We start from the raw sequence: 15,188 nt of genomic DNA on the forward strand, positions 1-15,188 counted from the left end.
TTTGGTATAAATAAAAGTGAGAGTGTTTAGTAAAAGTGCTGAATCGACTAGATTATAAATAACGAATAATAATTGTTATTTCAAACTGACCTTGTATCGAAAATCGACACATTGATGTGGTAATATAGGTCAATCGTATTTATTATAAACAAACGTATTTGTTTTACCAAAGACATTTAATTATTAAAAGAATTTGTCTTAATAAGATGATTACTGAGATGCAGTGTATCCCAATATAATACCCACTACAAAATAACAAAGCAGGAAGCAAGGTTTAGATATCTGGGAATATATATAACCAGTTACGGAGATGTTAAAGAGGAAGTACGACAACAAAGCTTAAAAGCAAATAAAGCGGCGGGATCTCTTAATGACGCAATCTGGAAGAACAAACACCTAAGACAAGATACAAGAGCAAGAATCTATAAAGCAGCAATTGGACCTATATTGACATACACGGCGGAGACAAGACCTGACACATCTAAAACGAGACAACTACTAGAAACAACAGAGATGAAAATACTCCGACGAAAATCAGGGAAAAGTCTGTTGGATAGGGAGAGAAGCGAAAACATATGTATATCAGGCAATGTAGAAGGCATAAACGGATGGGTGACAAAACGGAAACAGGAGTGGAACGAACACATTAATAGAATGGCAGAGGATAGGATAGTACGAATAGCACGAGATTAGTCACCAAATGGACGAAGAAGTATTAGCAGACCAAGAAAAAGATAGTGCGATAACTTAAACAATTTAGGAGGCTAATATTGAAGAAGAAACAGGCTTTAAAGCTTACATACAAGAAGGAAGAAGAAGAAGGTTCTTTTGTATGATAATAAAGGTTTTCAAATAGAATTAATTTTTTTCATTTTCTTTCTTTTTGAAAAAAGTACCTCTAAATCAATCACCCTTTAGCTGAAGCACGCAAGATGTTCATAGTCTAAATAAGGATCTTTGTTGATGGCTCACTATATATGAAATTATCAAATCTATTAGTTCCTATTTCTATTTTCAAGATGAAGAGAGAAATTGGCAGTTGCCACTCAAAATAACGTTCAGTAACTCATTTTCTCTTGACACCTAAAGTCGAAATAATTTGGAAAAGTTTGTGTCGTTTCAAACATATCAGGAAACAACTATTGGGAAATATTTCCTAATTCTGCTGCTCGAACAACTTCGAAAGTTTCATTTAGAAAATTAGGTCGCAAAAACAAAATAAACTGATAGGAAAAAGTTTGGTATCGTTGTGTGAACTACTTTTAAAAACTTTTCCAAAGAAAAATAATCAAAATATAGGTAAAATTATATATGACGGAAAGTTTTAATTTTAAAATTGATAAGATTCCGCACATATATTTGAGTTTATTATTTCGAGTTTTTTGACATTAGTTTTAGTAATAAGAGAGTCTTCGGTTAAATTGATACCAAAATATGAAATTGGACGGCACTGTTAATTTATTGTTTATTGCTTAGAATGAGAAAAGTCTGAAATGTCTTCATAACTACGACTAAATACACATTTCAGTACCTACATTTTTCCTTGGGTCAAATCAATATTATTCCTCTTCATTTAGACATGTCTTACCTAATCGTCTGTCAACAAATCTTATTTGGTCGGATAAGATTCCGTAGTTGTTTCAGAAACTTAATATTATGTGATCATTTCATTGACAGAGATTCTGACCAATAGAAAGCTACAAGAATAAAAATTACAGCGGTTATTTTTTAATGATTAGAGAGATATTGCAAATTTAACACAGCCTACGTTGCGCTATTTACACCGCGCTATTTTGACAGAAATGACATTTCTCAGACGTTTCATAAATGCAGATATTGCTCAACATTTTAGTTGCGGTATTTTACGGCTAGATTAAGATTAGTTGTTTATCTAATTTGTACTCAAAATCCAGAATTTAGATGGAAGAAAGGTTTGTATTTTCTTCCAAATATCGAGCAAGAGAAATAAATGATCCTTGAATGTTCTTACAAATAAAAGATTTTCCTGTTGCACTCTTCATGTTTTCCTGAACTAACGTCCAATTTTCTGGAGAAGTCAATGGATTTTGACATAAAACTTGTTTTAATAAACACAAATCGTCATCAGACGTAAATCTAATTCGTTTGCTACTGTCTGAGGTACCCATTTTAGCAAATTATTACGAATAAATTTGGTTTAAATGAAAGATAAACAACAAACATAACCTGAAAAGAAAATAGCGCAACGAATACCGCACAGCGTAACGACTCCCCTAATAACGGCAGGCCGTATTTCCAATAACGCAGCGTAAGCCAGATATCACATCTGCGCATGCTCTACTGTCAAAATAACGCGTGCTGTAATACAGCAAGTGCAAAAAAGGCTCAGCAATATCTCTCTATTTTACCTTCCAATCGTGTAGTAAGATTTTTCATCACGTGCTTAATTCTGTCCAATCAGATATTATTACAGCGGGAATATTCTACTGTACATTATTACAGTGGGAATAATTTTATGTAGATTGTTTCTGTTTACTTGCAAAAAGTTACCTAGTTTTGACAACTGTCACATTTAAGAAAATATCCATAATAAACCTTTAGTTCTGCATCTAATGTCAAATTGTCACGAGGAGAACACAAATCGGCAGTTTTAAGCGCTTGAGTTTACTTCGATAAGATTATTTCATGAATAAAAATGTATTTATAAATAATTTTAACTAATATCTTCATCTAAATATTTGCTAAACTGTGCTGTTCACTTTGACAAGGTGAAAAATGTGTGTCACATTAATCTGAGACCTGTGTGTCACAAAGACCTGAATTTTGTGTAAGTATTAAAAAATAACCTGTCAAATATCACACGATAGTAAGAATAAATAAGAAAATCCAATTTTTGTTCTCAAATTTGTTTCCATACGGCAATAATCACTCGAGCCGCCCGGGATCTTGTGTCTATTGCCAGGAAACAAGTTTTCGAAAAATTGTCGCATTATTGTCAATTTATTGTCACTCTCTTGTGATATGTTGATAATTTTTTTCGATAATTTTCCGTCGTCAAGTATTACGTCAGATGCCCTTCGTTGCTATGCAAAAATACATTCGATGACATTAATGACAATTAATGTTTTACAACTTGTCACAAAGAACACCAAGAATCAGGTTTAGAAAATATTCAGGCGAAGATATCAATAAAATATTAGTTAAAATGATTTAAAAGACAGTTTTATTCATGAAATAATCTTACCGAATTACTCTCGAGCTCTCAAAAATTGTCGATTTGTTTTACCCTCGTGACACTTTGACATAATTTCACTCCCCTTCGGGTCGTAAAATTAAAATTGTCAAATTGTCTCTCGGGATACAAATCAATAATTTTAGAGCTCTCGCGTAATTACTGCTGATTATTTCATTCATAGAGATTCTGACCAATAGAAAGCAACATAACTAAAAATTACAGCGATAATTTTTGATAATTTCCCTTCGTCAAGTATTATGTCAGATGCCCTTCGTTGCTACGAAAAAATGAACATTCAGTGACATGAATGACAATTAATGTTTTACAACTACTGTAACAGAGAACACCAAGAAACAGGTTTAGCAAATATTCAGGTAAATATATCAATAAAATATTAGTTAAAATGATTTAAAAAGGCAGTTTTATTCATGAAATAATCTTACCGAATTACTCTCGAGCTCTTAAAATATCGATTTGTTTTGCCCTCGTGACACTTTGACATAATTTCACTCCCCTTCGGGTTGTGAAATTAAAACTGACAAAGTGTCACTCGGGATACAAATCGATAATTTTACAGCTCTCGTGTAATTACTACTGATAATTCGTATTGAGTGATGCGCACGTCGGCGTTGAACGTGCTCTAATTCTATTTTTTTCTTTGAAAGCCGTCTATTGTCCAACACAGCCAATTGGCTTATTGTATATATGTATTTTAATTATCATATAAGTTCGTGGGACTTCGGCATACGATTCTGATGACTACTGCAGAGGGCAGTCAACATTGCCGTCGTGTTGATTCCGAAATCAGCAGCAGCCAATTCAGTTATCTTGCGACATAGAACACTTGAGATTTACTGCAAGAAAAAGATGACGACGACTTGTTATTGTATTATTGATTTAGGAGAAATTCTAGACAACCATATGTAACTATTAGATTGAAAGAATGCTTTTATGATTGATCAAAAGTCATTTGAATGATAGTGAAGCCAATTGCTTCGGTAGCACCTATGGCAAACATGTTCGTATAGAATCGCCATAGAAGAGTGGGTCTCCTTTATTTAACTATAAAGACTACTTTTCTATAGCATTATTAGCAACAGTTGATACAAATTACAAATTGGATATGGATATGAGATTTTTATGGAGAAAAATGAGACAGAAATATATTTAAAAAATCAAAAATGAGAAAGAAAATACATAACTCTACATTAAATTTAAATGTACATAATTCCTGAATGGAAAAACTGACCTGGAAAAATAATATTTTATCACATTTCCTAGTGGGCGATGAAGCTTTTGTTCTTGATAAGTTTACGATGAAGCTATATTCCCAAAGACTTTCAAGATATGATACCCAGAAAAATATCTTTAACTACAGACTCCAATACAATCTCTTAATATTGCTGCAGTATGTGACCTTGTATTGCCTTGCATGTAACGCAAATCTGGACCTGCAATACCTAGTAGAAAATGGAAGAATAACCGGTTCTAAAAAACGATCAACGTAGGTATTGATATTACTTCAAAGTACTTTTCACTAAGGGGTGTAAAGTTGTGTTATAGAGGTAGCACAATTTATCGGAACGACCACATCGAGCGTCATAGACGGGAGATGGTTCTTGATAACTGGTCCTCATAAGACAACTAACTCTCACTTATGGCTCCACGTGCCACACCCCGGGCAACTGCATTGGTCTGCAAGCTAAATTAAGTAAGGGTAGCCAGATAAGGCGAAAATTCCATCGAGCGATTGCCAATATAAGCAATCCCACACTTACTGACCAACGGCTTCCGGCGGATGAGTTGGTAAGTGGAAGGGCACACTTATGTCCTGGCGCTAAGAAATTGGCACCAAAGGCGAATGAATCAAGTAAATGGTCAACGGCATAAGGATGCAGAAGGCAAGGAGAAACCACTGCATTAAAGATCCAATTAGATATCTCTAGTACAATCATGATGGCAATGAGTAGGGGAGGTATGGAACAATTTTAACAATTTTGACTTGTAATTTTTTATTTAAAAATGGGTTCCGTATAAGTGGGGTATAAACATAGAAGACTATAATTTGAACATTTGAGTTCGATTTCCAATTTTATTTTGTAAGTTTTATTGATTAGGTAACTAGAAAAATGCATAATTTTAACTTAACAACAAGTGTTACATCTGTACCCATTCAAGGGACAATTGTAACACATAAAGGGGACAAATGTAACAATGTCAAAATCATGGAATTTTATCCAACTTATTCCCAAAATGAATATTTATAAATAGGTGTCTTATAAACCAATAAAGAATTAAATATTATACAGGGTGTAACAAAAATACAGATCATAAATTTAATCACATATTCTGGGACCAAAAATAGTTCGATCGAACCTAACTTACCTTAGCCTAAATGTGCACATAAAGAAAGTTACAGCCCTTTGAAATTACAAAATAAAAATCGATTTTTTCCAATATATCGAAAACTATTTGAGATATTTTATTGAAAATGGACAAGTGGCATTCTTATGGGAGTAGTATCTTAAGAAAAAATTATAGTGAATTTTAGACACCCACAAAAGTTGTATGGGGGTTTTGTTCCTTTAAACCTCCCCAAACTTTTGTGTACGTTCCAATTTAATTATTTTTGTAGTACCATTAGTTAAACACAATATTTAAAAAACTTTTTTGCCTCTTAGTACTTTTTCGAAAAGTCGAGTTTTTATCGAGATACTTTGAATATTTGTCAAATCCACCACATATATGTATATGGTTAAGTACGATTATCGAGACTTCGTAATAATATGAAAATTTATTTATGATTTACATTTTCAGGTATATTTTGAACCATATTAAAGAAGAAGCCACATCTCGATAAAAGGTGCCTTATCGTAAAAATACAAAGAGGCAAAAAGCTTTAAAAACACTGTGTTTAAATAATGGTATCGCAGTAATAGTTTAATTGGAACGTACACAAACATTTGGGGGGTTTAAAGGAACAATACCCCCATAAAAATTTTATGTAAACATATTAAAAAAGAAGCCGCAACTCGATAAAAACTGCCTGATCGAAAAAATACTAAGAGCCAAAAAAGTTTTAAAAATATTGAATTTAACTAATGGTACCACAATAATAATTTAATTGGTACGTACAGAAAAGTTTGGGGGGGGGGTTTAAGGGAACCAAACCCCCATAAAATTTTTATGGGGTGCTCAAACTTCACTATAATTTTTCTTTAAGATATTCCTGCCATAAGATTGCCACATGTCCATTTTCGTTAAAAAATCTCTCATAGTTTTCGATATATTTAAAAAAATCGATTTTCATTTTGTAACTTCAAAGGGCTGTAACTTTTTTTTATGTGCATATTAGTACTAAGGCAAGTTAGGTTTATTCGAACTATTTTTGTTCCCAGAATACGTGATTTAATTTATGACCTGTATTTTTGTTACACCCTGTATAACGACCTACTAACTACTACTTGAAATAAAATCAAACATATAAATCAAAAATGTTTTCCAAAACAGACACACACATTTATAATATAATATATACAGAGCCGTGCGGTACATATTTTCAATATGATGCAAGTTTTCAAAATTCCGCCCCTTAAATATGATTAAAACCTAACTTTTTTTATTAAATGCAACTACACAAAATCAACACACTTTTATTTTAAAAACAAAATATAATTTAAATTAAATGAAATACGTATTAACATTAAATAATATTTACAAAAATTACAATTTTATCCTTCTGACTTTAATTTTGGCAAATTCGTCAATCAGATTTGTGTAGTCTAAAATAGCAACTAGTGAGGACTCTATTGAAATGAGTGCTAATTTTTGTAGGTTTGTTTGTCTTATGGATCTTCGTAATAGTTTTTAATAATTTATAATTTTGAAAAACTTCTTTCCCCACTAGCTACTGAGACAGGGAGTGTTAAAATAATAAAATTCTTAGCGATACATCTACATTTGGGTATACAGAAATAGTTCAAAACTTCTAATGGTTTCATTGAGTATGTTATCATTTGGTATATATCACGCAATTCTTTTCATTCTCAGTCATTCGTTTCGAGCTTCTGTCATGTGTCACATAATAGATATTATTATATCTACATCGTACGTTATTGGTATATATAGTCGGTTCGCTAAACTCAGGCACAACTGGCTAGTGATTTTAGTTGATAATTTTTTTGTTTTTGGCCAATTTTGCCAAAAGTACTAACTATTTAGTAATGATTAACTATTTAGTAATTATTAACTATTTAGTAATTAATTTTTCGCCAATTTTACCAAATTGGCAAAATTACTTACTAAAATCCCTAGCCAGTTGACTCTGAGTTTAGCGAACCGACTATATCCATGATACAAACCAAAGACGTATGACGTGGATATATTAATAGTATGTGACACATGACTTAAGCTCGAAACAAATGACAATCGATGAAAAGCCCTATTGAAAGTATTGAATGAAGATTCATACAATATTTTTTTAGTGTTTAATCATCTATTTCCCTCAATTTAAAAATATCATTAAACATTGATTTATTTATGAATTTCTAGAAGCGAAAATCGACCAATCAAAGAATTAATGACAATGTCTAAAATATAGATGAAAAAAATTATTTTAAATTTATCTTGTTCTGTTAAAAGCTCATCCATAGATTTTTCGTAATCAAATTGACGCTTTTTTCTCCTTGCTCGAATTTCATTTTCCGCTGGAAATTCGGAGCTTATATCAAGATTTTCTGCAATTTCATTAGCAGTAATTTTCGTTTGGTCATAGCCAGATTGTCTCTAACTTTTAGTTTTTTTTTATTGTTTCTGACAACCTTTTTACACAATCTGACAAATTTATAGTTACATGAAGCAATATCTTCGAGACTGAATTTATATGAAATAAAATATCATGCCCAAGAACTTTACCGCATATAAATTTATAATTTTTAATATTTTTTGCTAATCTTCGTGCTTTGACTTTAGTTTCTGTATCTTTGTTGACTTATTCTATTATTTCGAATACGGCATCATATATTTCACAAAATTGAAATCTTAAAGGTTTCAATGCATCTATTCGACTTGACCATCTAGTATCGCTTAACGGTTTTAGAGTTAGTTGAAAAACATGGTTTTTCAGAACTTAACAACACTTTGTGGAACCAGAAAAAAAGTGTAAAGTTCTTATATAATACAAAACAAGGTTGTTGTTTCTGTAGAAGAAGACGCTTTCACTTTTAAAACTATGTTTGCAAAGTGGCATGGTTACTCTTTAAACTCGAGTTTCACAAGCCATCGGATATTTTTCAAATATTCTATTTTGCACACCCTTTGTTATCCATATGATTATTTTGATGTGTTTTCATTTTACTAATTATGCCGCCCCCATTGTGATGCCGCCTGATGCGACCGCCTCACCGCATCATAGCACCGCACGGCCTTGAGTATATACATATATATTATTAATAAATATATTTATGTATATATTTATTTATATACAGTGATGAGCGCACTAATAACCGGCAAAATAACGTAAAAGATAGAAAACATAATATATTGCGAAACAAAATGAGATGAAACTAGTGGAGATGAAAATTATCGTTATAAACGTATAAATTAACATTACATTACATAGTTTCCCACCTTTAGACGTATCAGAGGAGTATGACAACTGTCACTGTGACAGTAGGATTTTATAAAAAACTCCTGTCACAGACGTCTAAAGGTGGGAAACTATGTAATGTAATGTTAATTATTTATACGTTTGAACGATAATTTTCACCTCCACTAGTTTCATCTATTTTTGTTGCGCAATGTATTATGTTTTCCATCTTCTGTGCTATTTTGCCGGTTATTAGCGCGCTCATCACTGTATACACACACATACATAGTGATACATACATTATGTAATGTGTATGTAGTAAATACTGGAATGGGAAATACACGTTACAAATGTACCCGTTGCTAGTGTTACCATTGTACCACAACGACATGCCAATGGTTTGTTAGAATTTTATAACAGATCACGAAATCTAATCTCAATTTAATAAATATATAGATAAATGTATAATATGAATTAATTCTTATGCCACCCTTTCTAAACAATAACTCTAAAACTAGAGCCATTATCCAAAAAATACAAAATTTAATTAATTATACTCGCCAGGCGTAAAAACCAATATTTTGGTCTAACAACGTAACCCCCTCACTTAACATCACCAAACTAGGGTTAACATTACACCACTAATACATTCTCACATGCAGCGTTGCCAGCTCTAGTCGACCAGAAACAAGATGTTTAGAAGCAATGCTACATTTGTACCGCGTTACAATTGTACCCTCTCTCCCCTACTAAAGGAAAAAAATAAACTGATCATGGGAATCGGAGCCCAAGATCCGGCAGGCGAGGAACAGACAAGGACTCAGGACTCCCAGGTTGTTAACCGGCGAAATCCTTGTCAAACATCGAAACAAGACAAATTAAAATTAATTTATTAAAAGCAAAACGTGGAACGTCAAAAGCATTGCCCTGTTAGTAGCCAACATTCGCAACGTACAGGGCAATTGAAGAAGAAGATCATTTTGAATGCTTGATTTGTAGAGAACAAGTTTCCAAATCTAATGGTATGTATAATACACAAAAAATTTAAGTTCTTATTGAAAAAAGTGGAATAATCGTGGTATTCTTTCGACATTTATGACGTGTGTACTTATTCTTTCCTATCTACATTATTAATGATACTTTAAAAAAAACTATGATTACTTTTTTCTCTTCTTTCATAAACGATATACTTACAATGACGTGAAACATGTGGTATAATAAAAACGAGTCACTGCCTATTGTAGGAAAAGATAAAATATTTTCGCATTTTCTTGCTAAAAATATCGTCAGACGGAGTTTTACTTACATTCTAATTTGTCCTCTGGTCGCCCCGCTTCCAGGAGTGACAGATAACAAACGATGTCTTTCAAAGATACCTTCACTTGATTCACATCCAACATGCTTGCCTTCCTCACAATGTGTTTCATTTCTACAACAAAAAAGGAAAAATAAATTTTGTGTATTTGGTTATTTCACGGCAATAAACACAGAAACGGTGGTTTTGATAGGTCCTTTATTTTCTTTGTTACCACACACATATTATACACACTTAGATATCGCACATCCCGTTCAAAAGTGTATTAACCCAAAAAAAATTCATTTTTGTGTTTATCTCACCAACAAAATACATTCCCGCAGAGAACTAAAATATCGCAATCTTAAAAATGTTCCAGTGATAGCGCGAAACGATATGTCTCTTAAAAATTAAGGCTCATGGTCCGGTAAAAACAGTATCATTCGAACTCATGACAAGAATTAAGAAACACGTATTAAAAAAGTATTAACTCCAAAAGCGACCATATAATAACAATATGTTTTAACGTTTCTTTCGGGAAAAAGTGTCGTAAATCAAAGCAAATAATATTTTGTTTTCGCTCTCCTGTAAAATTTTAATATTTTGAATTGAAACGGTTTAGAACGCGATGTGCGAATGTTGCTTGTTTCGAAGAAACAGAGTGCTAGAGTTGCAAATTAAAAAATATCACGGGCAATATTTTTTTACTATATTACATTTTAAACTTACACTACTATTGAACAACACCCACCACCCCCCCCCCCCCAAAGATTCGAAATATAAAATTTTGGCCTCGCCATGTAAGATCAAAAATGATATCCCGCGCATACTACGCACTTGTTTTTTGTAAAATCTCAGTTTCTCCTTATGACGATCAATTGCTAGGAACACGCGTTTGTCCGTTAAATTTTTATTAGGGTACTTATCTGCATAACGCCTTGCTGGCGCCATACTACTTTATTGACATTCACCTAATTAGAAAATGAAGAAAAAAGTTAGAAATGTTATTCTTAAGTAAGATAAAGTTCGTATCAGTTATTAAAAAAACTTTTTTGAAAAATATAATATTTGTTAATTATTTTCAATGAAACTAATTCAGACAAGACTTTCGTTCATAATAACCTTCAAACCACGGTCAAGGTAGAGAATACAACAACAATTTGTTGACAGATGATGAAATTTTAGATTGACATTTAAAAAAAAATGACTGTATTTTACTGATTACAAATGACTGAAGATTTTACAAAAATCATTCATCATCATCAATGGCGTTACAACCCTTCGTGAGTCTTTGCTGCGTTTACTATTGCCTTCCATGTTTGTCGGTCCTGTGCCACTAATTCCCATTATCTCACTCCCATTTTCTCTAGATCTTCTTTGACTGCATCTTTCCACCTTTTTCTAAGCCATCCTAGAGACCTTCTTCCATTTGGCCTTTCCCAAAGAGCTTTTTTTGCAATGTTATTGTTCAGTAAATAATAACGATAAAGCAATTATGTGGAAACCGCGTGAAAGAAGAATAGTTATATTTTCAACGCATTTAAAAAAATCATTAAAAAGTCATTTTTATCATTTCGAAAACATTTTTTTTTCTGCGGCCGTGCTAAAAGAGCAACTTTCACGCACGCATTTCGTTTCCGAAAGTTTCACTTTCCCGCACGCCGGGAAATATAATACACGCCGCGAGTAAAATACCTTGTAATATGGCATTATAATATATTATAATACATGCAATAAACTAATATTTAGATATTATTTACTAATTTATTTCAAACTTGTCTTATCGTGTTCATGTTTTAATGAAATTAGCGCGATACTTCGATGAAATAAAATTATTTTGACGTAGATAATTACAATGGTGAATCGTCGTCATGGAAACCAATATCGTCGTCGTGGTAACTTATTATATTGAATGATTGGTTTTGACAATCTTGTCAAAGAATGAATTTATGTATTTTCACTTCTAAATAAAAATTGATATAACTCTATTTTTTGTGGCTTTTTTTCAAACGTACGGCCCTAGAAAAAATATTGTTCCTAACTCATGCGGAAAGTGTCTTCCCCGCACTCGACTGCTTGCCCGAACTCCGCTATCGCGTCGTTCGGGTCAACGGCAGTCTCGTGCGTGAAAGTATCACTTTCCGCACTAGTTAGGAAAATAACTATTTAAAATAGGGTTATTTTTGGCTTAAAAACAATTTGAATAACTTTGTTAATATTGAGTCTAGACTAAAATTACTTTGGGATTTGAAAGGTTGGTATTTTTACACGAATTTAAAAAAAAGCTTTTCGTCTAGGTTAATGAGGGTCAAAGTTAGCCACTTTTTTTTATAACAATTAAGTTCAAGGTATATAGTTTATGTGTAAAGTTTGACTAAACTTTGAATTTCAATAAAGTGGTTAATAAAGCTTTAAAAATTACGTCCTAACGAAATCGATTCTTGGTCGGTGGAGGGGAATAATTATTAAAATCCGTGCACTCAAAAAATGAAATTGATTCTTCAAACATATGCTGCAATTAATATCTCCGAAGCTGATGGATTTTGATCATAATTTTTTAAATTTGTATGTACTCGTAGTCTTGTAGAGTACGTTATGTACAAATATCCCCACCAGGGCCGTGCGGTGCTATGATGCGGTGAGGCATTCGCATCAGGCGGCATTACAAGGGGGCGGCATAATCAGTAAAATGAAAATACATCAAAATAATCATAGGAATAAGAAAGGGTGTGAAAAATAGAATATTTGAAAAATATCCGATGGTGTGTCACTCGAGTTTAAGGCTAATGCAAGACAAGCGAAAATTTACGTCGCCGTAAGAGCAGTAAAATGAAGCGCCAAAAATGGGTTCCATCCCATGTTGCTATGTTGCTGCGCGATATTTTACAGCTCGTCTGGCCATCCACTAGTCTCACAGAGGGACCCATTTTAGCGCTTTATTTTATTGCTCTTAAGGCGCCGTAAAGTATCGCTTGTCTGACCTTAGGCTAAAGAGTGGCGCATGCCACTCTGTAAACTTAGTGTTAAAAGAGAAATCGTCTTCTTCTACAGAAACGATAACTTTTTTTATATTATACAAGAGCTGTACACTTTTTTTTGCTCTACAAAGCGTTGGAAATCTCTGAAAAAACATGTTTCACAACTAACTTTAAAACCGTTAAGCGATACTAGTAGATGGTCAAGTCGAATAGATGCATTGAAACCTTTAAGATTTCAATTTTGTGAAATATATGATGCCTTATTCGAAATAATAGAAGAAGTTAACAAAGATACAGAAACTAAAGTCAAAGCACGAGGATTAGCAAAAAATATTAAAAATTATAAATTTATATCCGGTGTAGTTCTTTGGCATGATATTTTATTTCATATAAATTCGGTCTCAGTCTCGAAGATGTTGCAGCATATAACTATAAATTTGTCAGATTGTGCAAAAAGGTTGTCAGAAACAATAAAAAAAATTAAAAGTTACAGACAGTCTGGCTATGACCAAACGAAAATTACTGCTAATGAAATTGCAGAAAATCTTGATGTAAGCTGCGAATTTCCAGTGAAAAATGAAATTCGAGCCAGGAGAAAAAAGCGTCAATTTGATGACGAAAAATCTATGGATGAGCTCTTAACAGAAGAAGATAAATTTAAAATAATTTTTGCATCTATATTTTAGATATTGTCATTAATTCCATGATTGTTCGATTTTCGCTTCTTAGAAATTCAGAAATAAATAAATTTTTGATGATATTTTTAAATTGGGGGAAATAAATGATAAAACACTAAAAGAAATATTGCATGAATCTTCATTCAATGCTTTCAATAAAAAAAGCATCGGATATACAGAATGATCTTCTAGAAGAATTGTGTGATATATCCCAAATGATAACATAGTCCATGAAACCTTTAGAAGTTTTGAACTATTTCTTTACATCCAAATGTATCGCTAAGAATTTTATTAACACTCTCTGTCTAGGTAGTGAGTGGGGAAAGAAGTTTTTAAAAATTAAAAATTATTAAAAACTGTTTACGAAGCTCCATAAGACAAACAAAACTAAAAAAAATTAGCACTCATTTCAATGGGGCTTTTCATTCACAGTCATTTGCTTCGAGCTTCTGTCATGTGTCACATAATATTAATATATCTACGTCATACGTTATTGATATAACCAATGATACAAACCAAAGACGTATAACGTAGATATATTAATATTATGTGACACATGACAGAAGCTCGAAACAAATGACAATCGATGAAAAGCCCTATAGAGTCCTCACTGGCTGCTACTTCAGACTACACCAATCTGATTTACGAATTTGTCAAAATTAAAGTCAGAAGGGTAAAATTGTAATTTTTGTAAATGTTATTTAATGTTAATACGTATTTCATTTAATTTAAATTATGTTTTGTTTTTAAAATAAAAGTGTGTTCATTTTGTGCAGTTGCATTTAATCAAAAAAAAGTTAAGTTATATTTAAGGGGCGCCATTTCGAAGACTTGCATCATATTGAAAAAATGTACCGCACGGCTCTGATCCCCACCTAACATTACAAAATGTTAGGGGGAACCCGGCAAACCGGAACCCCCCTTCTCACTCAGGGATATGAAAAATAGATTACGACCGATTCTAAGACCTACGGAATATACATATATATATATATATATATATATATATATATATATATATATATAATTTTATAGCAATCGATCAAGCGGTCTCGGAGAAGTATGGCAACTAACAGTGTGACAGGAGAATTTTATAGATGGAAATATATAGATGGCTATTAAAAAATAGGGGTTGGTGATAAAAGAGTGAAAATTAAGGGTTGTATGTATTTTTTAATTCTACACCATATAAAATTAAGGTAGACAATTTTGTCCATAAAAAATAATAAAAAAAATGTTAAGGGGGCAACCCCCTTATAATTTGTGGGCATGAAAAATAGATTAGAACCTATTCTCAGTCCTACAGGATCCTCCTCCTCCTCAGTCGTTTCCTCATTGCTGAGTGTCGTGATTCCCTATAATACGAGCAACTATCTCTTTCCATCGGCTTCTATCCTGAGCTTCCCTCATGGATTCAGAGGGATATATCCCTACAGGA

The 15,188-nt window shown here is 32.5% G+C and overlaps 1 protein-coding gene across 4 annotated transcripts in view; it reads right to left on the reverse strand.

Annotated features, from left to right (window-relative positions):
- Positions 1 to 15,188, reverse strand: part of LOC114331137 (diacylglycerol kinase 1) — a 1,205,680-nt gene that overhangs the window by 111,254 nt on the left and 1,079,238 nt on the right. For all 4 annotated transcript variants that reach the window (XM_050643769.1, XM_050643768.1, XM_050643771.1 and 1 more), the window contains one exon: positions 10,108 to 10,230. In XM_050643769.1, coding sequence (XP_050499726.1) covers positions 10,108 to 10,230 — 123 coding nt within the window. The remainder of the gene's footprint in view (positions 1 to 10,107; positions 10,231 to 15,188) is intronic.

Source organism: Diabrotica virgifera, chromosome 2 (assembly GCF_917563875.1).
Source record: "Diabrotica virgifera virgifera chromosome 2, PGI_DIABVI_V3a".
NCBI classification, from domain to species: Eukaryota; Metazoa; Arthropoda; class Insecta; order Coleoptera; family Chrysomelidae; genus Diabrotica; species Diabrotica virgifera.